This window comes from Astyanax mexicanus, chromosome 8, assembly GCF_023375975.1.
Source record: "Astyanax mexicanus isolate ESR-SI-001 chromosome 8, AstMex3_surface, whole genome shotgun sequence".
In the NCBI taxonomy this organism is placed as follows: domain Eukaryota; kingdom Metazoa; phylum Chordata; class Actinopteri; order Characiformes; family Acestrorhamphidae; genus Astyanax; species Astyanax mexicanus.
The window spans coordinates 5933649-5957833 of record NC_064415.1 but is presented as its reverse complement, the minus strand read 5'-3'; the positions used below and the strand labels follow the sequence as shown (position 1 = coordinate 5957833).

Below are 24185 nucleotides of genomic sequence, written 5' to 3'. Positions count from 1 at the left end.
CACTTCAGTATTTAGTATTTGGATTGTGTTGGACATATTGAATCCTGATTTTTTATAAGGGTTTATTAACTGTTAGCTTGTCATTAGCCTTTAAGCTTTTGTGCAAGATTTAATTCAGACATTAGACTTTAGATCAGTGGTGTCCAAACTACGGCCCACGGGCCATTTGCGGGCCGTTTCCTTTTTTGGAGCGGCCCGCGAGGTATTTTAGAAATAGAATGAAAGTTGGCCCGCTGTTAAGCAGGTTTTTATAATGTGAGATTCAAAGTTTGAACGCTAGGTGTCAGAAACGGGCCAAAGAGTCTAAAAGCGGAGAGAGTGCGCATTTCTAGGGTAAAAAAACGGGCCAAAGAGTCTAAAAGCGGAGAGAGTGCGCATTTCTAGTGCAGAAAAACGGGCCAAAGAGTCTAAAGGCGGAGAGAGTGCGCATTTCTAGCGCAGAAAAACGGGGCCAAAGAGTCTAAAAGCGGAGAGAGTGCGCATTTCTAGCGCAGAAAAACGAGGCCAAAGAGTCTAAAAGCGGAGAGAGTGCGCATTTCTAGCGCAGAAAAACGGGCCAAAGAGTCTAAAAGCGGAGAGAGTGCGCATTTCTAGCGCAGAAAAACGGGCCAAAGAGTCTAAAAGCGGAGAGAGTGCGCATTTCTAGCGCAGAAAAACGGGCCAAAGAGTCTAAAAGCGGAGAGAGTGCGCATTTCTAGCGCAGAAAAACGGGCCAAAGAGTCTAAAAGCGGAGAGAGTGCGCATTTCTAGCGCAGAAAAACGGGCCAAACAGTCTAAAAGCGGAGAGAGTGCGCATTTCTAGCGCAGAAAAACGGGCCAAAGAGTCTAAAAGCGGAGAGAGTGCGCATTTCTAGCGCAGAAAAACGGGCCAAAGAGTCTAAAAGCTGAGAGAGTGCGCATTTCTAGCGCAGAAAAAAGGGCCAAAGAGTCTAAAAGCGGAGAGGGTGCGCATTTTTTAGCGCAGAAAAAGGGCAAATTAGTCTAAAAGTTGCCGTAATTAAGGAGTTTAATATTCAGAGACATCATGAAATTAAATATCAGTTTGAAAAATCTTAGTTTACACAACACTGTCAAAGATAAAGATAGTAAGTCAAGTAAAATGGTGTGTAAATGAAATAATCAGGAAAAATGTATTATTTAAAATGGTATATTTCATTATTTGTTTTATTACAGAGTCTGTGGCCCGTGACTTCAAATATATTTCTCCTTCTGGCCCCCAACAAATAAAGTTTGGACACCCCTGCTCTAGATACTTAGATATTAATGCTGTATATTTAAAGTGTGTATAAAAGGTAGGCGTGTCTTAAAGTTCAGACCTTACTGCTGATGAAGTCGGGGTTGTAGTGCACGGCTTCCCCCCACAGTTGCATGATGTCTGGGGTGGGAAGCTGCTTTGCACCCAAACGTGAAACCGTCTCACTGTCGCCTCCTCTGACCACAGCGACAAACTCCTCCAACATAGACGACTGAGACTCAGAGTCTGAGAAGAGCAGAAGAAGAACAGTGGAAGAAATTCAGAAAGAAAGATACAGAATATAGAATACAGCTCTGGATAAAATGAAGAGATCACTTCAGTTTCTGAATCAGTTTCTCTGATTTTGCTATTTATAGGTTTATATTTGAGTAAAATGAACATTGTTGTTTTATTCTATAAACTACAGACAACATTTCTCCCAAATTCCAAATAAAAATATTGTACTTTAGAGCATTTATTTACAGAAAATGAAAATGATGCAGAGCTTTCAGACCTGAAATAATGCAAAAAAACAAGTTCATATTCATAAAAAAGTTCAGAAATCAATATTTGGTGGAATAACCCTGATTTTTAATCACAGTTTTCATGCATCTTGGCATCATGTTCTCCTCCACCAGTCTTACACACTGCTTTTGGATAACTTTATGCGGCTTTACTCCTGGTGTAAAAATTCAAGCAGTTCAGTTTGGTGGTTTGATGGTTTGTGATCATCCATCTTCCTCTTGATTATATTCCAGAGGTTTTCAATTTGGTAAAATTAAAGAAACTCATCATTTTTAAGTGATCTCTTATTTTTTTCCAGAGCTGTATATCATAAAAAATATATATATATCATTAGCAGCTAGCATACATCTAGATGGCAACATTTTTTTTATTGTAGTCAAAGGGCTCTATTGTACACCCTGTGCAAGGCACATCGTGGTGCTCATTGCTATCTGTAGTCTATTTTCTCGCCTCCAGCGTAGCTAGGATGGGTATGGACATCTGACGGGTGACAGGGTGTTGTCAGGGTTTAAATCAGTCAGTGGAGCAATAACTTTTCCTGAACACACCTCATTTCCAGACCACCACGCCCATCAGTGTAAATATATTTACAAGCACTGCTGCTATTTAAACGATGCATGCATAAGTAGTGAAAATAGACTGTTGTCAGGGTGTAAGATAGCAATGATGGTGTAAGATCGAGCCCTTAATCTTAATTTATCTGTATTAAAGTTGTAATATGAACACTGACCTCCCATCTCCTTCAGCAGGCCTGCACAGCCCCCACCAGATATCCCACCAGACACGTACACGCCTTTAATATTCAAACCCAGCTTAAATCCCACCTCTACACACGTCTTCACATCACTCAGACTGTAGTCTGCAGAAAAAAAAACACAAAACACAAACACACACACACACACACACACACACAGATACACACACACATAGGGAACTGAATTATATGAAATGAATGGCTCCAAATTTGCACAAAAAAAGAACAATTCCACTCTAAAGCAATCTGAGAAACACTTGCCGGCCACTTTATCAGAAACCCCTTTTCTGATATCTCCGGTGGAAGCTAAAGAACACTGCACTGACCTGAGGAATATGAATTTGGGGCCTCCTGCACCATGTTTTACATGTTTATATGGACAATTCTAGCCAGACAATGCTTTGATTTTCCAGGTAGTAAGCAGTTGCTACTTACTATTGCTACTTTTGCTAAGTAGTTGCTTGATGGTTGCTTTGGTATCCCAGGTGGTGACTATGCTGTTGCTTGATGGTTGCTTTGGTATCCCAGCTGGATACTATGGTGTTGCTAAGTAGTTGCTTTGGTATCCCAGATGGATACTATGGTGTTGCTAAGTAGTTGCTTTGGTATCCCAGATGGATACTATGGTGTTGTTAAGTAGCTGATTGGTGGTTGCTTTGATATCCCAGGTGGTTACTATGCTGTTGTTAAGTTGCTTTGGTATCCCAGGTAGTGACTATGCTTGTTGCTAAGTAGTTGCTTGGTGGTTGCTTTGGTATCCCAGATGGTGACTATGCTGTTTTAAAGTTTCTTTAGTATCCCAGGTGGTTACTATGATGTTGCTAAGTAGTTGCTTTGGTATCCCAGGTGGTTACTATACTGTTGCTAATAGTTGCTTTGGTATCCCAGGTGGATACTATGCTGTTGCTAAGTAGCTGCTTGGTAATTGCTTTAATAACCCAGGTGATGACTATGTTGTTGCTAAGTTGTTGCTTGGTGGTTGCTTTGGTATCCCAGGTGGTTACAATGGGGTTGTTAAGTAGTTGCTTGATGGTTCCTAAAATGTTGCTAGACATAGACATAGATGATATGCTATGCTATGTTGTGTTGCAAAGTGAACTCTATGATGGTTGCTATTGCTGTGGTGATTACTAGAAAAGAGTTTACAAGGTGGTTGCTATGGAATACTCAGTGGATCAAAAAACTATAAGCGTATACAGTGTAGTGGTCCTATAAGGCAGGTGGAACTATAACGTAGAATCTTATACATTGTTTGTTTAGCGTCACCTGATTTCTCCAGTTTCTGCTTGTTGATGATGAGGGTGTAATGGAAGTCTCCCCCTAGCGTTGCCTCGGTGATATAATGAGTGCCGTAGTCGTTGAGGAGCTGCCGGTACTCTCCGTACGAGTACTCCAGCGGGAGAGCCCGCAGACGAGACAGGAACTCAGGGTGGAGCACCAGACCATCAGGCTTCAGAGCGTAGCGTGCTAGCTCAATCTGAGAGTGGGCGTGGATAAACTGCCGATCCTGCAGAGAACAGAAATGACCATGAGTGTATCAGATACAGCGGTGCTGCTGGAGGTTTTAAACACCTTGGTGGACTGAGAATACCATATTTTTCACACTGTAAGGCACACTATCAGTAAATGTCTATTTTCTGGTCTATTTTCATACATAAGGGGCACTGGATAATAGGCCGCATTTTATGCGACACTAGTTACTAGTGTTACTAGTAGTAGAAACAGGAGTGTTGCCATGTTTTACTTTGAAAGGTTGCAGGTCTCAACACTGGGAATTATTAGCTAGCGGTATATATATAAATATTATTAGCGATATTAGCTAGCAGTTCAATCTCATGTATCTTGTTTTAACATGGTAAATGGCAAAAGAGCTAGCGCTGTGGTTAGCAGCTAATGCTAATGCTGCTCCAGCAGTGCTAGCCAGGGTTAGCAGCAGGATACAGGCCAATACTACTTCATATTCACCTTTGAACGGCCAAAGAGCTAGTGCTCAGCGCAGTTAGCGGCTAATGCTAATACTGCTGGAGAACTTAACTGAAACTCCTGCATAACTCTGTACTTTAGCCGAGTGGCTTTACTGCTCCTAAATACCTGCCTGCTAAAATTCATACATAAGGCGCACCAGATTATAAGGCTGTCAATTTTTGGGAAAATTATAAGATTTTAAGTGCACCTTATAGTGTGAAAAATACAGTAATCTAACAACAGCATCAAGTGGACAATTTAGTACAATGACAGGCCACCATTGGTCTTCATTATAGCCAGTTTGACTCTGCATCTTTACATTAATGAGCACCTTCAACAACATTTGGCCCAACGTTTTCTGAAAGGCCAGCACAATGTACACCAAAGAAGAAGGCAATCATTGTGATTATTTTTTTTATTACAGTATATACAGTATCGATTCTCATTATCTGTCTCCTTATCAGTCCTGTACTCATACCGTTCCTGAAAAGCGGCGAAGCTTCTTCACAGACTTCTTGTAGTGCATGTCGTTATAGTTGAAGCCGAGGTTAAAAACTCCAGGGAAACCGATGTTGAAGGAAACGCTGGTCTTGGACAGGCTGGCCCTCATGGTTGATTCAGAAAACTCACTGTATGAGCTGTACGATTCCATCTTAAAGTCAAGTGAGCCTTTAGTCTGGGGAAGAAAATTTAAAATATAACTATTAATATCTAATATCAACAATATCTAGTACAACACTGCTATAAAGTGGCCAGGATTTAAACACAACACACAATTAACCACTTCTGACACCAATCTGTTCATGTAAACTAATAATTAATTTTGAGAGTCAATACAGAGTTGTAGATGTAATAAAGTACATAATATATCATAATACTTAGATATATGGAGGGACTTGCCTCCAGTGTGTACTGCTGGAGATTATACGGCTTCCTGAAGCGCACATCCTGGATGAAGTGGGGGAGGCAGCCGCCAGCATAGTACCGGTTATCCAGCACCACCCCCTCCAAATTACTGTTCAGCACGTTAATCCTGAAACACAGTTCATACAGTTAATACAGCTATTGTTATACTGTACCTGCAGTGGAACATGGGTTAGTGGTCTAGAGAGATAAATCTAGAGACGCAAGGAGGAGGAGTCAAGTTCAAGGCGAGGTGATGGGTAAACCTACAGGTGTTGAACAATAAAGCTGAAACACCTGGTTTTAGAGCACAATAATTTATTGTGGTGACGGACAGTTCTGGTGGAAACAGGAGAGGTGAACATTGAATTTGATCAGCTGTGTTTTTTAGCACCCGAACATCCCTTTCAGACAGCTTCCTCTTACAGCGTCCACAGTTAATCCTGTTGGATGTGGTTGGTCCTTCTTGGTGGTATGCTGACATTACCCTGGATACCGTGGCTCTTGATGCATCACAAAGACTTGCTGTCTTGGTCACAGATGCTCCAGCAAGACGTGCACCAACAATTTGTCCTCTTTTGAACTCTGGTATGTCACACATAATGTTGTGTGCATTGCAATATTTTGAGCAAAACTGTGCTCTTACCCTGCTAAATGAACTTTCACACTCTGCTATTACTGGTGCAATGTGCAATTAATGATGATTGGCCACCAGGCTGCTCCAATTTAGCCATGAAACCTCCCACACTAAAATGACAGGTGTTTCAGTTTCATTGTCCAACCCCTGTATTTCCAGTTTGAAGCATAGCTATGGAAACTGATGGGTTTTATTATTCCTCATCATTTTAGCGTCTTAGCTCCATTGTCACTTAAACTTCTATCATTTAAGCCTTCATCAAACTGTTTGATTATCTTATTGTTAGATAAAGAATATAAATTATTGTACTATTATATGTGCCTGCAATAATGGTGCCTTATGATTTCGTGTGTGTAGTCTCCAATGTTGTAGATAGGGAGATTGGATTGTATATTGGATAGTGTATTGGATTGGATTACAGTGTAAAAAATATAAATCATTAATCACTGATAAAATTTGAAGGGGTGTTTGGTAGAGCGTAACGAGAACTGGCAGTTATTTTTCAGTCAGTGGTTGGACTCTTATTAAACTTTATTTAAAACTTATTATCATTTAGACGTAGCTGAGTACTGCTCTCTACACAAACCTGTAGTTTACAGCAAATACTGTATATCTCTACTCAAGAGGACAGTTACAGTATGTTTGACTGTAGACCTAAAAAACATGAACATAAGCTTTCTGATTGAAACAAGTACAGAGCTACTGGACTGGCAGTGTAGTACAGAACTGACACACACACACACACACACACACACCCCTTGGCGAGGTTCTCAATGCCATAGTACTCTTCGGTTGGCTGGTTGCAGGCTTTGAACACCTTCTTACATCCCAGCTCATCAGACCCGTCACCACAGTCATCATCACCGTTACAGCGCAGCCCCTCCAGCACACAGCGGCCTACACACACACACACACACACACACACAGTAAATCATACGTAAGAATAATAAATGCAGGTATCAATTCATTAAACAAAATGTAGAGCAAATAAACAAGAAAAAGAAAACCTAAAACTAGACAAGCAAAACCAGATTAAAATGTACAAAGAAATCAAAAATCATATAAAAAGAAGAACAAAACCCTACAGACCTGACAGAAGCACTCAAAACATACAAAAAAAAAATACACGGCACACAAAAGACTGAAACAAAGGGGCATAAATACAAGAGGAGGGTGAAGAACACCTGGGACCGGTAACGAGAGGGCGGGGTTACAATGAAAGACACAAGGTGACAACACTAATGGCTAGGGCGGGGCTAGGGTGGAGACAGGACAATAATAAAACAATGCCAAGTGCTTAAAAGTGTGAAGAGGTGTCTGCTATGATATTTCAGGCAGTTGCAATGATTTTAATGCTGAGGTGGTTGCTATGGTGTTGCTGAGTGGTTGCTACGGTGTTGTTTAATGTTTGATGATGTGATGTTGCTAACCAGTTGTTAGGGTGTAGCTAGGTGGACGCTAGATGGGTGCTACAGTGTAGAGAGGTGACTGCTTTGATATTTCAGGCAGTTGCAATGATTTTAATGCTGAGGTGGTTGCTATGGTGTTGCTGAGTGGTTGCTACAGTGTTGTTTAATGTTTGATGATGTGATGTTGCTTAACGGTTGCTAGGGTGTAGCTAGGTGGAAGCTAGATGGATGCTACAGTGTGGAGAGGTAATCGCAATTGTAATTTAAGCAGTTGCAATAACGTTGCCAAGTGGCTGCTATGATGTTGCTAGGTGGATGCTGAGAGGTTGCGTATAGCATACTATAGGTGCTTCAAGGGTTTGCAATTGTATTTAAGGCAGTTGGCACAATGTTGCTAGGTGGTTTCTAGGCTGCTGCAATAGCATCCGAGGTGGTTGCTCAGGTGTTGCGAGAGTTTTCGCGTAGCTGTGGTGTGTATGAGTGACCTGTACTGGTGCAGACGAAGCCCTGGCATGGTGGGCTTTTGCTCTGACAGCTGTAGCGAGGCGGCGGGGTACAGGACTCCTCCTGACGACCAACTTCGTGACACGGTTCCCCACCAAACTGAGATGGCTGCACCAGCTTAGCAAAGCGAAACTGGGAGAGAGAGAGATAATATTCTACTATCATACCTACTATCAAAACAAGTTAGATGTTACACGGCTAGCAACAGGCGGTGATGAGCTGCTCTCCAGTATCAACAACACTATATTTTCCTGCTTCGGGGTTTATTCAAATGTAGGGATGCAAATATTATGAACCAACACTGTGATGTAACAGTTTGGGGGTTTTGGAACTGGTGTGTTTTACAGCTCTATAGCACTGGAGCCTTAACAGAATTTCCCTCCACAGAATGGTAAGAGCAGATATTTGGTAGTTTGGGTGGAAGTTTTAAATGTAGCTCCTTCAACCACAGACACAGCTCCCTTTTTTGGAAGGTGGTGGAAATACAGTAAGCTCACTAGCTAGCGACAGCAAAGGTTTAACTTGCTTTTGAAATGTTTGGTTAGCATAGTTAGCTACTTTATGATCAGTGTCCACATCAGTATCTCATTCATATTCCACATACCGTATTTTTCGCACTGTAAAATGCACCAGATTATAAAGCGCATCATGAGACACTAGTAAGGAACAGGGGTGTCTCCATGTTTTCCTTCTAATTCAGTGGGTCTCGTCGCTGGGTGGTGGTGGAACTGGAACTTCATTAAGTAAAGCTTAGCTATGCTAAGTAAACAAAACTGTAATTCTTAAATAAAACATTGTCTTTTAAAATCAAACGAGATTTCTCTCCTTTAAAAAACGTTTTGTTTGGGTGAGTAAAGCGCTTCTGTTTATTTACAGTAAGCTTAGATTTTCAGAATTCCTCTAAGGCACAACATTAGCATTAGCAGCTACTCTGTGTAACCCTGAATGTTCTGGTAAGCCAGTGCGAGATTAGCTAGCGGTCTTTCCCACGTAGCTAACACAATGAACATGATAATACTCACCTCCGAACAGCGAAAGTGCTAGTGCTTAGCGGGGTTAGCGGCTAATGCTAATACTGCTCCAGCAGTGCTAGCTGCGGTTAGCAGCAGGCTACAGGCTGATAATATTCACCTCTGAACATCGAAAGCTTTAGTGCGAAGCTCAGTTAGTGGCTAATGCTAATGCTGCTCCAGCAGTGCTAGGTGGGTGATTTAATATGAACTGAATGGAAGTTTTATTTTTTAAGTGGTCATTAGTGTAAATGCTGGTGAAATAGTGAGTACTCACCCTTTTTTTGAGGCAGGGGTCACAGCGTGTCCATGAAGACCACTCAGACAGAGCGCAGTCCACCGGGTCCAGAGGAGGCTTCAGCTGAGCTCGGTCCTCCAGATCACCACCCACCACTACAGCCAGACTGAACCAGATATTAATAAAATACATCAATAATCTGCTCTGCTCTGTTTTATTTATTTATTTATTACAGAGGACTAAAACACATTCAAAATCACCACATTTCTCTGGAATTGGGGCTACCATATTTCGGTTTTAAACCTCCTGAGACCTGGACTTTTCCTAGCTACTGTATTTGTGATTAGTAGGACCTAAAAAGTTTAAAAACGTATTTTTTTTTTTTTTTTTTACAAAAAACAATGTCCTTGTATGGGAACAGATCCTTGCCATGTGGGATCAGAAGGGCCCAAGTCATTTGAAACACAACAGAGGGAACTCTTGCTCTTTCTTTTCTGGGGTGGTCCTGATGAGAGCCAGTTTCATCATCGTAATGTATTTGATGGCCTATGCAACTACACTTCAGGATACTTTCTTTACTTAGTTTAGTTGAGTAGTTCTTGCTTCTCATAATAAGGATTAGAACAAATATTCACTTTTCACTGTATACCTGTAACTCTACCTCTTCACTACTTTACTTTAACTGATGCTCTCAAACACTTTATTAAGAGACAAAAAATTCAAGTAATTAACTCTTGATGAGTTCAGCACAGCTGTTAACTGAACCTCATAAAGAAATCTGAATGGGATTTCACACTTCTACTAAGTGATAAAACTCCTGCATCTGGACTGCAATTGAAAAATCAGGAGGATCAGTGAGTTTTATGATTTCTGGTGCACATGACATCGTGTTCAGTAGCTCCTCCATTTCCAATCGCTGTTGTGTTTACGTGGATCTCCGTGGAAACGCGGCAGTGGACAAATATCTATTTTATTAAACGTGAGGTGATGAAACAGTAGATAATTCAGCCTGTAATTTTCTCAAAGGACGTACTTTTTCTCAGAGGAGTAACATATGAACATGGTCTTTCTGGACAGGACTAAAATCACAGAGGACCCCAAAAAAAGAGAAAATAACCTCAGGACCTCCTGAGAAACTAATCTCGTCCGGATAGGGCTTAAGAAAATCCAGCCAAGAGCAAGAGGAGCTACTTTGAAGAATGTAAAATATTCTGATTTACCACTTTTTTCTTTAATTAATGATCTCATATGTTTTTTCTTTATAGTTTGGATGAGTTTAGTATTTAATCTACAATGCAGAACATTTTAAAATAATGAAAAAAACACAGAATAGGTGTAAATTCATAAATTCAGACTCACCATATAAAGAACACATGCAGTGTTAGACTCTGAGCCATCGCTGATCCTCCTCACCAGAGAACACAACCGAACCAGCTACAGAACCCACCACTGCTTTATCTCACACACTGCTGAGTGTAAACACACACACACACACACACACACACACACACACACACAGATCAATACAACGTAAAGTTCAAACCTCGTCCAGAAGCTCTTTAAATTCAGTGTGTTTTTCAGTAGCTGGATGAATCATGTTCAGTATAAAGTTCACTCAGCTGAATTAAGGAATTCAGTGTAATAATAATAATAATATTAATTCAAATAAAATGAATAAAAATGATGATCTGTCTATTTAATACTAATCTAAATCACACAGGTAAGCAGTGATGATGTAAGAGTTTAGAGGCTGGAGATTCCCGTCAGAGCTGACTAATCTAATCAATAATCCCTGTTTATAGATGAACCTCATGCCCGACACACTGCAAAAAACGAAATCTTAGCAAGAGATTTTCTCAATTTTATATTTTAATGCAAAAAACTTTCAATGATAAGACTTTTTGTATTAATAAGCATTGTGTAAGTGCTAGAATATTTTCATTATTTTAGAAATAATGACCTTAATCAGTCTAATTTGTTTTTTTTACTTATTTTGAGTAATTTGACTCAAAATAAGCAGAAAAAGCAAGCAATCACCTTGTTCCAATGCTTGTTTTCATATTTAAGGCAAAAAAATCTGTGATTTTTGCTTGATTTAAATCTTACTTTGCATTATTTTGCAACTTTGTGATTGCTTTTTTTAAAATAAATCTTACTATGAAAAATGTGCTTACCCTATTGGCAGATTTTTTTGCTTAAAATAATAAAAGCATATATGTCTTAATTTACTTTTTTGTGTAGTTTTTGCCAATGGATTTTTTGCATTCTGCTACTTTAAGGTGCACCCACTAACACTCTTGTATTAACACTTCCAATAATAATAATAATAATAATAATAATAATAATAATAATAATAATAATAATAATAATAATAATAATAATAATAATACCCCTGTTAGACCTGTTTTCTGTAGCTCTAACCACTCAGCGATAATAAATATCTGACTGAATAACTGAATGTGATCCTCAGTTGTTTTAAGTGCCACTAAATATAAACAGCAGGTGGCGATATTCACCCATAAATACAGTATTACTGAACATACCATTCTATCCAGACCTGCCACAATAACTGTTCTGACCTTATTGTCTCCTGTGTTTTTCTCATCAAAGTGAATATATATATATATATATATATATATATATATATATATATATATATATATATATATATATATATATATATATATATATATATATATATACACATACTTTTTTCAAATAGTAACTTAAAAGAGTCTCATATGTTTATTATTCAGCCAGTGCAGATTTATTATTTTATCAGTACTATAATCACTCACTGTACAACAATCCTGGACACTATTTACACTTTACTTATATAATATTAAAATAATAATATTTACTTTAATATAATATTTCCACAGGTTTACATTCAGTACAGTTGTATCTGCTGATACCTGCTTTCGATTTTACCTTATTTATTCTGTATTTCTGTAGTACCTCATATCTACGGTTAGATCACTTCCACACTTTGTATAGCTTTGTATTGTTTGTATTTATATATTCGTGTATATTGTCACTGTCCAATGAAAAACAAGTATCTCCATTTTTGTTGATTTTTAGTTTGAACAGACAAACTGTCCAAACACCCTTACACTGTGCCACAATTTCTTGATGAACAGACCAATAGAAACTCTTCAAAATGAGCTGAAATTCAGGTCCGATGCAGTCCTCCAGCTGGACAGTTGTTTCCGGTTGAGAGTACGCTGTGCGCTATTGGCTGCCGCTTCTCACCGATGTGTGTGGATAATTGTTGAGTATAAATAGTTGTGTGTAATATCCTAAAAAAGGCGCTACATATAAGTTGAACTTCCTTATTACATACATGAAATAAACTCTTTATACATTGACTTCCATCTATCTCTCTCTCTCTCTGTCTGTCTGTCTGTCTATCTATCTATCTATCCATCCATCCACCAGTTGAGAATCACTGTTTTAATCCATATTATGACAAGAACTAAGTAAAGAGAGAAATACTTTTAAAAAGTGAAGGTCAGTCAACCCGAAACATTTTAAGAAATTTGAAAGTATCCTCAAGTGCAGTCACCGCAAAGATCATCAAAAACATTATAATGATGGAACTGGCACACATCAGGACCACCCCAGGAAAGGAAGAGCCAGAAACTGCAAGTTAACAGCTCCCTAGATAAGAACACCTAAATGCTTTTGGTTCCTTTAACACTTTTAACTTACTACATGAACAAAATAAATATTAGTATATAGACCCAGCTTTGGCTTGCGATTAGTTACGAAATTTAAGGGTACGGGAACAGCGCTTTATCTGAGGAGCTCCTGCTGCTGTTCCTCACTGTATGAGAGTTTTTATTCGAGTAAAATAGAAAAACAACAGCGAGTGGGTGGGGATGGATGGTTGTGGGTAAGGTGGAGGGGATTTAAAAGAGATTGAGGAAAATTTTGAGGAAGATTGTCTGTTTTTGTTACTTATCTGTTATCTGTTAAACTTTCAATAAAAAACTTGATAACGGAAAAAAACAGCAACAGCAAACAGTAAAAAAGCAATTATTCACTCAGAGAAAAAAAAAACGAGATGAATAGAATTGCTCAATCGATCCACTGAGAAAAAGTTCTGAGTACAGAATAATTTAATTCATTTATTCATAAAAATGTAACTGTCTTTGTACAGGAGGTACATGGGGACATATATTTTTATTAATTTTTTTATTTTAATATTTTAATTGAGTGTAATGTTGTCATTTGACCACTAGATGGTACGGGAAAAAAAAAAAAATATATATATATATATATGTTAATATGCTTTACTTTATGTATAGCGCTTATATGTTGTATGTAGACACTTGGGTGACAAAAGCCATGCAGCCAATGGGAGTCCAAGGAACAGAGACACAGTGAGACAGAAGATTCTGGAAATCTTAAAACATTTTATTTGAGGCAGAATTACAAGTGAAAACAGCAGATTTACTCAATAATAATTTCAGCCAGTGCAGATTATACACCTGTACTTATACCTGAACATATATACAATATTAAACGGCTTTAAAATGACAAAACTAAAGGCATCTCATAGACTGTTATTGACACTTACAGCATGTAAATAAAAGTTTAATACAGTTTTGAATTGATTTTCTCTCAGCTGTGTTGTGGTTAACAGGTATAAGGTGTATAAGCTGCACTGGCGGAGTTCAGTATGTACTGAATGTATATCTGTAGTGTAAATCTGCCTCTCTGCTGTATAGAAAAGTCTCTGATTCACAACATTTGCATTATTTTAATTGAACTACGAGCTCTGTTAATTCTAAGATGAATTCAGCAACAGTGAATGAGCTAAACGAGTTAAGGACTCTTAGGCTGAGAGTTCACACTGCAGGAAAAACTGGCCCAAATCTCATGTGAGGGTATGTGAGGGTAAATTTTGATTCACTTTTATGTGGTACAGAAATCTTTTTCTTTAATATTAAATTGAAAAATGAATTGAAAATGAAAGTTCCTTTAAAGAAATATGTTTTTTATATATATATATACATACATTTAAGTACATTAGCGAAATATCTATAATATCTAAAGCTCTGGAAAAGACCACAGAGACCACTTCAGTTTCTGAATCAGTTTCTCTGATTTTGTTATTTATAGGTTTATGTTCGAATAAAATGAACATTGTTGTTTTATTCTATAAACTACAGACAACATTTCTCCCAAATTCCAAATAATAATATTGTCATTTAGAACATTTATCTGCAGAATATGGGAAATATGAGAAATGGCTGAAATAACACCTCAAATAATGCAAAGAAAACAAGTTCATATTTTCAGAAATCAATATTTGGTGGAATAACCCTGTTTTTAATCACAGTTTTCATGCATTTTGGTATGTTCTCCTCCACCAGTCTTACACACTGCTTTTGGATAACTTTATGCTGCTTTACTCCTGGTGCAAAAAATCAAGCAGTTCAGTTTGGTGGTTTGATGGTTTGTGATCATCCATCTTCCTCTTGATTATATTCCAGAGGTTTTCAAAGAAAATCATCATTTTTAAATGGTCTCTTATTTTTTTCCAGAGCTGTATATTTGTCAGTCCTGATGATGTCAGTCTGTCTGCTCTGGACTCAACTGAACTACTCTACAAAGACTCCACTTCCCAGCATGGACTTTGCTGACTAATTATATGTGAGTGTTCAATGTTCCCACTCCCCCAGTTTCTGATTGTTTCCACCTGGACTGTCTACTATAAACACTCCTCTGTTCTGTCCTTAAATCTAGTTATCTAGCTCTTCTATGAGGTGTTTCCTTTGTTTATTGCCTTTGTTACTGACTTGTTTTTGTTTCCAATTCTCGACTCTTCCTTTGCCCTCTTTAATTGCTTATTAATTTGTGTATTTTTGACTACTCTTTTGCCTTTGCCTCTTCTTTGCTGGATTTACTGTGTTTACTGTGTGAAAATAATATGGTTTGTTTCTTTTATTTTTTGAAAGTATACTGTATGTTTCAGTATTTATAATTTGATTATTGGTCTTTTATTGAATTATGTAAAAAAAAAAACTAAATTATTGTTTTCTTAATATGACTATGCATTTTAATAAAAATATTTGATGAATGTTTGAACTTCATCTATACAAACATGTACTGCACAATTTATTCCATTTATATTCAGTAAGATTCCATAAAGTATATAGTAAAAAGCAAATATAAACCAATTGAATTGTTGCAGTTTCAGCCTAAATCCTGACCACAGGAGGGAACTGCTGCAACATTAAATAAAAATAATTTAAAAGGTTAAATTTTTTTTAAATAAAGCTTAAATATAGACTGCAGATATGTTTATTTTCGAGTTTTAACAGTTTAACTCGATAGTTTGATGTGATGCTCCTGTGATTTTGGATGCTGAAGATGAAACCGAAACTTCACGTGAAGCGCTAATCTTTAAAACACGAGCATCAGTTTAGAAGCATGACCTGTTCAGACCAATGTCAGCTATAAATCACATTATAACAATAATGCAAAATCATAAAATCAGATTTTAAGGTGATAAAATCAGATTTGGGCCACTTTTTATCTGCTGCATGAACGTAGCCTTTCTCACAGTATGGGGCTAATGCAGATAACAACATGGTGCATAAACTCCTTATTAAAAAACTGAAAATTAATACTGTTCTTACAAAAGAAAAAGAGACAAAAGAGACAAACCAACAAAAAAACATGCATCCATTGTTTTTCACAACTATATTGCAACATAAGGCAAAAAAACGCAAAGTCAGACTGAGTTCAGCCTTCTGAACACGACACCAGTAAAACCAGTTAAAACGATGCTTCAGTCACAAGTCCGGATCTGCTGATGAGAGAAAGGGGCGTGTCATCACTTCACTACTCTTCAAAAAGAAACATGACAAAACAATTTAAACAGATCAAACAATATCAGATAATCTCAGACTGAGAGCGACTGATCTTTCAGTGCAGATAAACTGTAGCCCTTAAAACACAGGGGTTCATCTTTAAAGCAATACTCCAGATAGTTCTTTAACCTGCTGAGAACGAACAAAGGCTGCGTCCCAATTCTAAATCACGTATCATTAATAATGTAGTCTGAGCATAAATACATAAAAACGAGGGTCAAACATAAGATAAAAAGAGAGATAAAAGTGTCAAAGCACACAAAACATGTGTGGACAGCCTTTCTAATGAGCACCTTCGGTATCACTTTTAAATGAGGCTTCTTTATAAAGGGTTTATAAATAGTTTATTAGAGTAGAGTTTATTAAAGGTGATACATTAAGTTGTAAATACTTTAATAAAACATGAATAAACACTTACAACACATAAATAGAAAGAACTTTTTTAACATCTTATAAATATCTTATAATAACATCTAATATAAAAATATAGAAAGTCAGTTTAGCTGTTTAATATGTTATTATAGCTTAATAAATAAAGTTATTAACAGAAATGTTAAAAAGAAAAGCATCTAATAAGATCTGATGTTTAACAGTATAAACGAATGTGGAATTACTATTTGGCACACAACAGCCTACTGTAGCCTGTTCTATTCATGTGTTGTAACTGTTTGTTAATTGTTTATAACCTAATTAATAACCATTAATAAACTCCTTTGTAAACCACTTATAAACCCAACTAAAAGCTGGGAGGCATTTAAACTTTAAAATCTGCTATTAAAATCTGATATTCTGTGAAGATCATGTGATCTGTGTGGTGTTTAGATGCTTTGAGGAACTTGAGGAACACGATGAGTTGAGGATGGATTCGACTCTTTGAGTGAATCGGATCACGAATCGAGTGCAAATTCGAATCAATGATTCAAAACATTGTTTAAAGCACAAGTGTTGATATGAGGCTCGGGGAAACTCGGAGAAGACACAGAGCTCTCCTCAGACACTGGATTATACTTCAGAACTAAAAAAAATTAATGTTGGAGCTTGAAGTTTACAGGTTCACAGGTTTATTTGTAGCAGAAATGTGCAGGTTAATTGAAAAACACTGGAGTATTCCTTTAAGCCTAGCAGATATTCCACACTCTGAACTACTAGTATTACACTCTCCATTAAAAGCAAGCACTGTGACCCTGGTCTATACGGTTCATCAGTCGAGCAGAAGTTTAATGTATAGAAGCTGTGCTGAGCTGTGCTGTGCTGTGCTGGGCTGAGCTGGGCTGTAGAGTCATCGTGACATTGTGAGAGATTTACACAGGAAACAGAATCACGAGAGACACTGAGATGATCAGTAATGAAATGATGGTATTGCTTTTGAAACCACAGGAAGATCACAGTCTAATTTTGTACTTCAGGAGAAAGAACAACCAATCAGAGCACTTCTGTCGGCTTATTTCTCGAGGTACAGTATAAGGTCAGGTTGTGATTGGCTGGCTAGAATGGTGCTGGGCAAAATTTGGAAAATCTGACATTGCAATATTTATTGCAGAAAAAAAATATATATATATTGCAATATTAAGAAATACAGTCATTTTTACCAGATAGGACCAGAAATGAATTGTTGCTAACTGTTTGATATGTGTTGATGATATTGCTAAGGGGTTGCTATGGTGTTGCTAAGTGTTTGCTAGGATATAGTTAAGGAGTTACTAAGCTGTTGCTAAGTGTTTGATATGGTGTTGTTAAGGAGTTGCTATGCTGTGTTGGTAGGTGTTTGCTATGGTATTTTCAAGGGGTTGCTATGGTGTTGCTAAGTGTTTGCTATGATATTGTTAAGGGTTTGTTATGGTGTTGCTACGTGTTTGCTATGATATTGTTAAGGGTTTGTTATGGTGTTGCTACGTGTTTGCTATAATATTGTTATGGGGTTGCTATGCTGTGTTGCTAAGTGTTTACTAGGATATAGTTAAGGAGTTACTAAGCTGTCGCTATGTGTTTGCTATGGTGTTGTCAAGGGGTTGCTAAGTGTTTGCTATGCTATTGCTATGGTGTTGTTATGGGGTTGCTATGCTGTTGATAAGTATTTACTGTGGTGTTGTTAAGTGGTTGCTATACTGTTGCTAAGTGCTATAAAGCTCTTATGTTGTTAGATGGATGCTAGGTGATGCTTTTGTGTTGCTAGGTGACATCTATGGCAGCCGTGGCATCCCAGGTGGTTGGTACGGCGCTGCTAAGTGAACGCTTGATGCTACAGCTACAGCTATAGGTTTGCTGGGGTGTTGCTAGGTGGTTTCTGGGCTGCTGCTAAGTGTTTGCTATGGTATAGTCAAGGCGTTGCTATGCTGTGTTGCTAAGTGTTTGCTATGCTATTGCTATGTGTTTGCTATGGTGTTGTTATGGGGTTGCTATGCTGTTGCTAAGTGTTTGCTGTGGTGTTGTTAAGTGGTTGCTATGCAGATGCTAAGTGCTATAAAGCTCTTATGTTGTTAGATGGATGCTAGGTGATGCTTTTGTGTTGCTAGGTGACATCTATGGCAGCCGTGGCATCCCAGGTGGTTGGTACGGCGCTGCTTAGTGAACGCTTGATGCTACTGCTACAGCTATAGGTTTGCTGGGGTGTTGCTAGGTGGTTGCTGGGCTGTTGCTAAGTGATTGCTATGGTATAGTCAAGGGGTTGCTATGTTGTGTTGCTAAGTGTTTGCTATGCTGTTGCTATGTGTTTGCTATGATATTGTTAAGGGGTTGCTATGCTGTTATAGCAAGTGGTATAAAGCTCTTATGTTGTTAGATGAATGCTAGGTGATGCTTTTGTGTTGCTAGGTGCCATCTATGGCAGCCGTGGCATCCCAGGTGGTTGTTACGGAGCTGCTAAGTGAACGCTTGATGCTACTGCTACAGCTATAGGTTTGCTGGGGTGTTGCTAGGTGGTTGTTAGGCTGTTGCTATGGTTTGCAAGGTGGTTGCTCGGGTAGGAAGTTCTTAAAATGTTTAGCTGCATCTAACAGGATAGTGAGTTTCTTAGTGCTGCAATAGTCTGTTATAATAATGTGATTATTGGCTGTAAACCTGGTCACAGTGCTGTAATTCTGTACTGGATTGCGATTCCCAGACTTAAGTACAAATTAAGCTGCGATACATCCTGTGGCACAAAGGTTCCACATCAAATCCAGAACAATATTTGGCAAAGAGGAATTCCCACATCTTTTCATCGTAAAAACACACAGGGGTCGACCGAACCGCAGATCTCTACAGGCTTTAGAAAATCTTTTAAAATCTTCTCTTTTAAATTGCTTGTCGTAGAAAAGCTAGTGATTCTTTATTTTTTTTCTGTATTAAAGTCTCTTTTGGCGAAACCATGCAGATCAGATGGTCATCGTAAGAAAGTTAAACACACAGTTATGTTTCAAAAAAGCTCAGCGTGACCGCAGGAACCACAGTATCAACGTTGTATCAATCGTTTTTTTAGAGAAAAACAAAAACAAAGAAAACAACAGCAAAATATCTTGTTAAAATTTGCTCAGTGTTGCATTTGGTTGGTCAGTCAGTTTCCACTGTCCTGGAGAACCAAGTCTGCTGATGAGGATCGGGAGGAACTGCTGGAAACGTCCATGGGCGAGTCCCAGTTTGATGGGTAGTGCACTATGTAGGGTGCTGGAGCCAAGTGCACTATGTAGGGAGCCATTAATTCTTCTGAACTCTGAATGTATCATTCAAAGCTTCTGAGCTCCGGTTTTTATATGGCCCATTGAATCACGAGCACCTCAAATTCAATCAAAAATAAATCTTTTTGCCTAAAATACGTAAAATTCTCGATTTGAGCGGCTCTATTTTTTTTTTAATATTTCCAACACGCGTCCGTTGGACCATCCGAGGACTTGTCAGTCTGTCTGTCTGTCCGACGCAGTCTTCATTATTAAAATGAAAATGTAATAAAAGATCTGTATCACACGTCATGCCTGGCATGTTCTACTGTTACAGTGTTAGACTCTGTGTTCACTATTCTGGCGTGAGTGTGAGTTCTGCAGAAACACAGGCAGTCACTCGGCCGCTCGCTCTCTGGTTTTCGGCTCTCTGGATCCCGTATTCTTCCCGCCGCTTCTCCACGCAGAGTGGGCAGCCGTTTCCTGCGGATGAGATTAAAACCACAGCATTAGAGCCCAAAAATAACACACACACACACACACACTTACACATACACACACACTCCAAGGCCCGGGCTTAGTCACATACACATTCTTCACGCTCCACAGATGAAACTAATCACGTTCTGCGTCGCTAAGCTGCTCCGCTTTTTTCTGGAGGACAGACGCAGCACCGCAGTGCCGCTCCTGGCCTGCAGGGGGCAGTAGGTTTACAGCTCTGAGTTTTACAGCACTGCAGACGCTGATAAACACTTTATACTCTGCAGCACCGCAACCACTGCTCTCACTGCTCTCACTGCACTACACTACACAGGTGTTCAGATCAGTCTTCAGAAACTGATCCTGAGTCAGCAGCCAGGGACAAAAGGTCATCTGTCCCGCTGTTATTCTGACATCACAGACTGTCCTGAACAGACAATCCTAAATTTATTGTGACATCAAAGACCATCTCAAATTCATTGTGACATCACCCAGCAAACATGCGACGTCAGAGAGACGTTCAAATTATGTCTGTATCACGTCGGTCAGTCCAGACCCACTTTTGCACGTCTGGTGGACGTACAAAATAGGTTCAATATCTGCACGTCTGACTAGGACCTCAACTGGACGTCATTGGACGTGCAAGACGCGTGCACTATCTGAACGTCTAAGTAGGACCTCAACTGGACGTCATTGGACGTGCAAGACGCGTGCACTATCTGAACGTCTAAGTAGGACCTCAACTGGACGTCATTGGACGTGCAAGACGCGTGCACTATCTGAACGTCTGAGTAGGACCTCAACTGGACGTCATTGGACGTGCAAGACGCGTGCACTATCTGAACGTCTAAGTAGGACCTCAACTGGACGTCATTGGACGTGCAAGACGCGTGCACTATCTGAACGTCTAAGTAGGACCTCAACTGGACGTCATTGGACGTGCAAGATGCGTGCACTATCTGAACGTCTGAGTAGGACAGCTGTTGGACGTCAGAAGACGTGCAGGATGGGTCCACTATCTGACTGCTGGAATATTTGATTAAAATCAACTAATCAAGTCCACTGGATGTTATCTGGAGGTCCTACAAACGTCCTGGATGTTATCTGGAGGTCCTATATACGTCTCCTCAGAGTCCGGATGTTATTTCGTGGTCCTATGCTATTATTGTAGCTTAAAAATTAAACACAAAATGTGATGATGCAAAAACGTTTATTGTAACAATAATAAAACATGAAACTGTGAAGAAAACTGTGATGAACTGATCTTGAACGTGTGGTGGTTCAGGGTCTGATCTAAAACAGAGATAAATCTGTCTCTCTAAACAACAGTTTTATATTTTTTGGTTTGTTTGTGTTAAAATAAATTAATTTAAGTCCATCTCAGAGTAATTTTTTTTTTTTTTTTGATGAAATGACACATAAAATCATGTTTGCGCGCTGTGTGCGCTATGGAGTTTGGAGCTTTTATTTTGGTGACAGCGCAACACATCCTGACGGACTGGCATGCCCCTCCCCCAGCCATTAGGAGACCAATCAGGGCAAATTACGTGTCAGTGTTTTCGTCTGAGGGTGGACTATTGGTTGAAATAGGTGTCAATCACTTTTGTGACGCTGGAGAAAGGCCTGATTTGATTGGACAGCCCTGAACACCAGCGTGACCCAGCGCTCACGCTATTGGTTCAAAAGACGATCACTCAAGAAAAATAGTGGTTTGTGGACCAATAAAAACCACAGAATCTAGAAGAGGACAACTAAACGCGTGTTTGTGAGGAGGAGTGAGCAGGCGAATAAAGGACTATTTTTTCTGCGGTTCAGTGCTGTATTGTGGATGCTGTGATAGTAAGTGAATTTTCTATAATATAATCTGATGTTATTTTACATACTAATACTATTTTATAAGGCTATTTTGTCGGGGAGGCGTGTTCCTCATGTAAACACTGTGAAAAAACAGGCTGTATTCAGTTGGAGATTTCTGGCGACTGGTTTCATGTAACTGTTAGATGGCTGTAAATTTGCATGCAGGTAATTAAAGTAGTACTAATGAATATGAGTCAGTTAGTTGGTCGGTGTGTTTAGAACTTTTGACGATATTAAGCATTCTAATTTACATAGTCAGTACGGGCCCGCCGGCGGGCCCGCTAGAGGGCGCTGCAGTAAGTAGAGGGAGCAGGATCAAAGGGGCGGGACTTAGAGCGTGGCTTAGGCAGACAACGGGATGCAGTTCTCAGTTTAATCTGAGAACTCAACCGGAGCTCACCGTCTCTGAGTCTCTTTCTATCCTGTGTTCAGGTGGGATAATATATGAAACTGTACGTGCTGATGACTGATTGTGTATATGTGTGTATTTTAGACGGATTTAAAGTGGAGAAAATAAGCCGCTATGGCCTCGTGTGAGATGAATACCCAGTCTCTGTTAGCCTTAACTACTGTGGCCTGCTAACCGCGCGCGTGGTCAGCGCTACTCTCTACGGGGGTCCCGCTAGCATTAGCTCGCATTTACTAGCCTCCGCTTAGCATTAGCTCGCATTTACTAATCTCCGCTAGCATTAGCTACCCACTTTCGGTCACCATGTGCTCGTTCGCCGCCATTTTGCGCGCGTATGAAAGCTGCGCTTACTCAGTGCCTGGCTGGCACTAGTACCATGACACTCGAGCTAGCCTCCGCTCACATTTACTAGTCTCCGCTTAGCATTAGCTCGTATTTACTAGCCTCCGCTTAGCATTAGCTCGCATTTACTAGCCTCCGCTTAGCATTAGCTCGCATTTACTAGCCTCTGCTTAGCATTAGCTCGCATTTACTAACCTCCGCTAGCATTAGCTCGCATTTAATAACCTCCACTTAGCATTAGCTCGCATTTAATAACCTCCGCTAGCATTAGCTCGCATTTAATAACCTCCACTTAGCATTAGCTCGCATTTAATAACCTCCACTTAGCATTAGCTCGCATTTAATAACCTCCACTTAGCATTAGCTCGCATTTAATAACCTCCACTTAGCATTAGCGCGCATTTAATAACCTCCACTTAGCATTAGCGCGCATTTAATAACCTCCACTTAGCATTAGCTCGCATTTAATAACCTCCACTTAGCATTAGCTCGCATTTAATAACCTCTGCTAGCATTAGCTCGCATTTCGCGCGCGTATGAAAGCTGCTCTAACTCAGTGCCTGGCTGGCACTAGTACCATGACACTCGAGCTAGCCTCCGCTAGCATTAGCTACCCACTTTCGGTCGCCATGTGCTCGTTCGCCGCCATTTCGCGCGTTAGAGAGCCATACTAGTCACTCCGACTCAGTAAACAACCAGTAGAAAGGTAAAGAGGGTCACTGAGCTCAATAAGTGCTTACTAAAGAGCCCAGTTTAATTAATTTGTTATTAATTTAAAATGTTTTAGGGCAATAAAAGGATCATGTGTGTAGTTGCTTATTATTGTCTTAGCTGACTAGGTAGACTTGTATATTAATGAAGGTTGCTCTTACTCTTCAATTAAATGTTATGGAAAGGATTGCTATGTGCTGTTCTGTCATGTGAGATGATCTGTTATTTTTTTACCTCATATTTGTGCCCAAATTCTACCTTTGTTTAACCCAGCCACAGGCAAAACACACCTGATGTTAACGCCATAGTGAATGAGCCTCACTATTGACTTTCTGGATGGAAATGGAGGAGGGATAGTGGATTGGGGTGAAGGCTTAGAGGTGGAGGGACGAAAACATGAATGCAAGCACAAACGTCTCTTTGTTTTCAGAGTTTCAGAAAAAAGTCTTGGCCAAATTGGTGGATATCCACTTAGAGGTCAGAAGGGTGGGAAGAAGTGAGCCTACTCTTTCATCTGCCAATATAAAGCAGCTGGAGACAATGGAGGAGTTTGAGAGGGAGGAGGAATGCCTCAAGGACAAGCCAACCTTTGAATACCTGGTATGATTTGCAAGTGATATACGTTGTGTGTCATTTATCAGTATTATTTGGGTATATGTCAGTAAAAGTGTTATAGCTACTGTTCTTTCAA

At 39.3% G+C, this 24185-nt stretch overlaps 1 protein-coding gene across 1 annotated transcript in view; it reads right to left on the bottom strand.

The window, feature by feature from the left end:
- dab1b (DAB adaptor protein 1b) overlaps positions 1-24185 on the bottom strand; it is a 127318-nt gene that overhangs the window by 5709 nt on the left and 97424 nt on the right. Inside the window, exons 15-25 of the mRNA XM_049482757.1 lie at positions 20794-21155; positions 20096-20178; positions 10539-10587; positions 9219-9345; positions 7913-8063; positions 6774-6915; positions 5379-5511; positions 4957-5154; positions 3780-4020; positions 2490-2618; positions 1317-1480 (exon numbers count right to left, since the gene is read on the bottom strand). Coding sequence (XP_049338714.1) covers positions 1317-1480; positions 2490-2618; positions 3780-4020; positions 4957-5154; positions 5379-5511; positions 6774-6915; positions 7913-8063; positions 9219-9345; positions 10539-10587; positions 20096-20178; positions 20794-21155 — 1779 coding nt within the window. The remainder of the gene's footprint in view (positions 1-1316; positions 1481-2489; positions 2619-3779; positions 4021-4956; positions 5155-5378; positions 5512-6773; positions 6916-7912; positions 8064-9218; positions 9346-10538; positions 10588-20095; positions 20179-20793; positions 21156-24185) is intronic.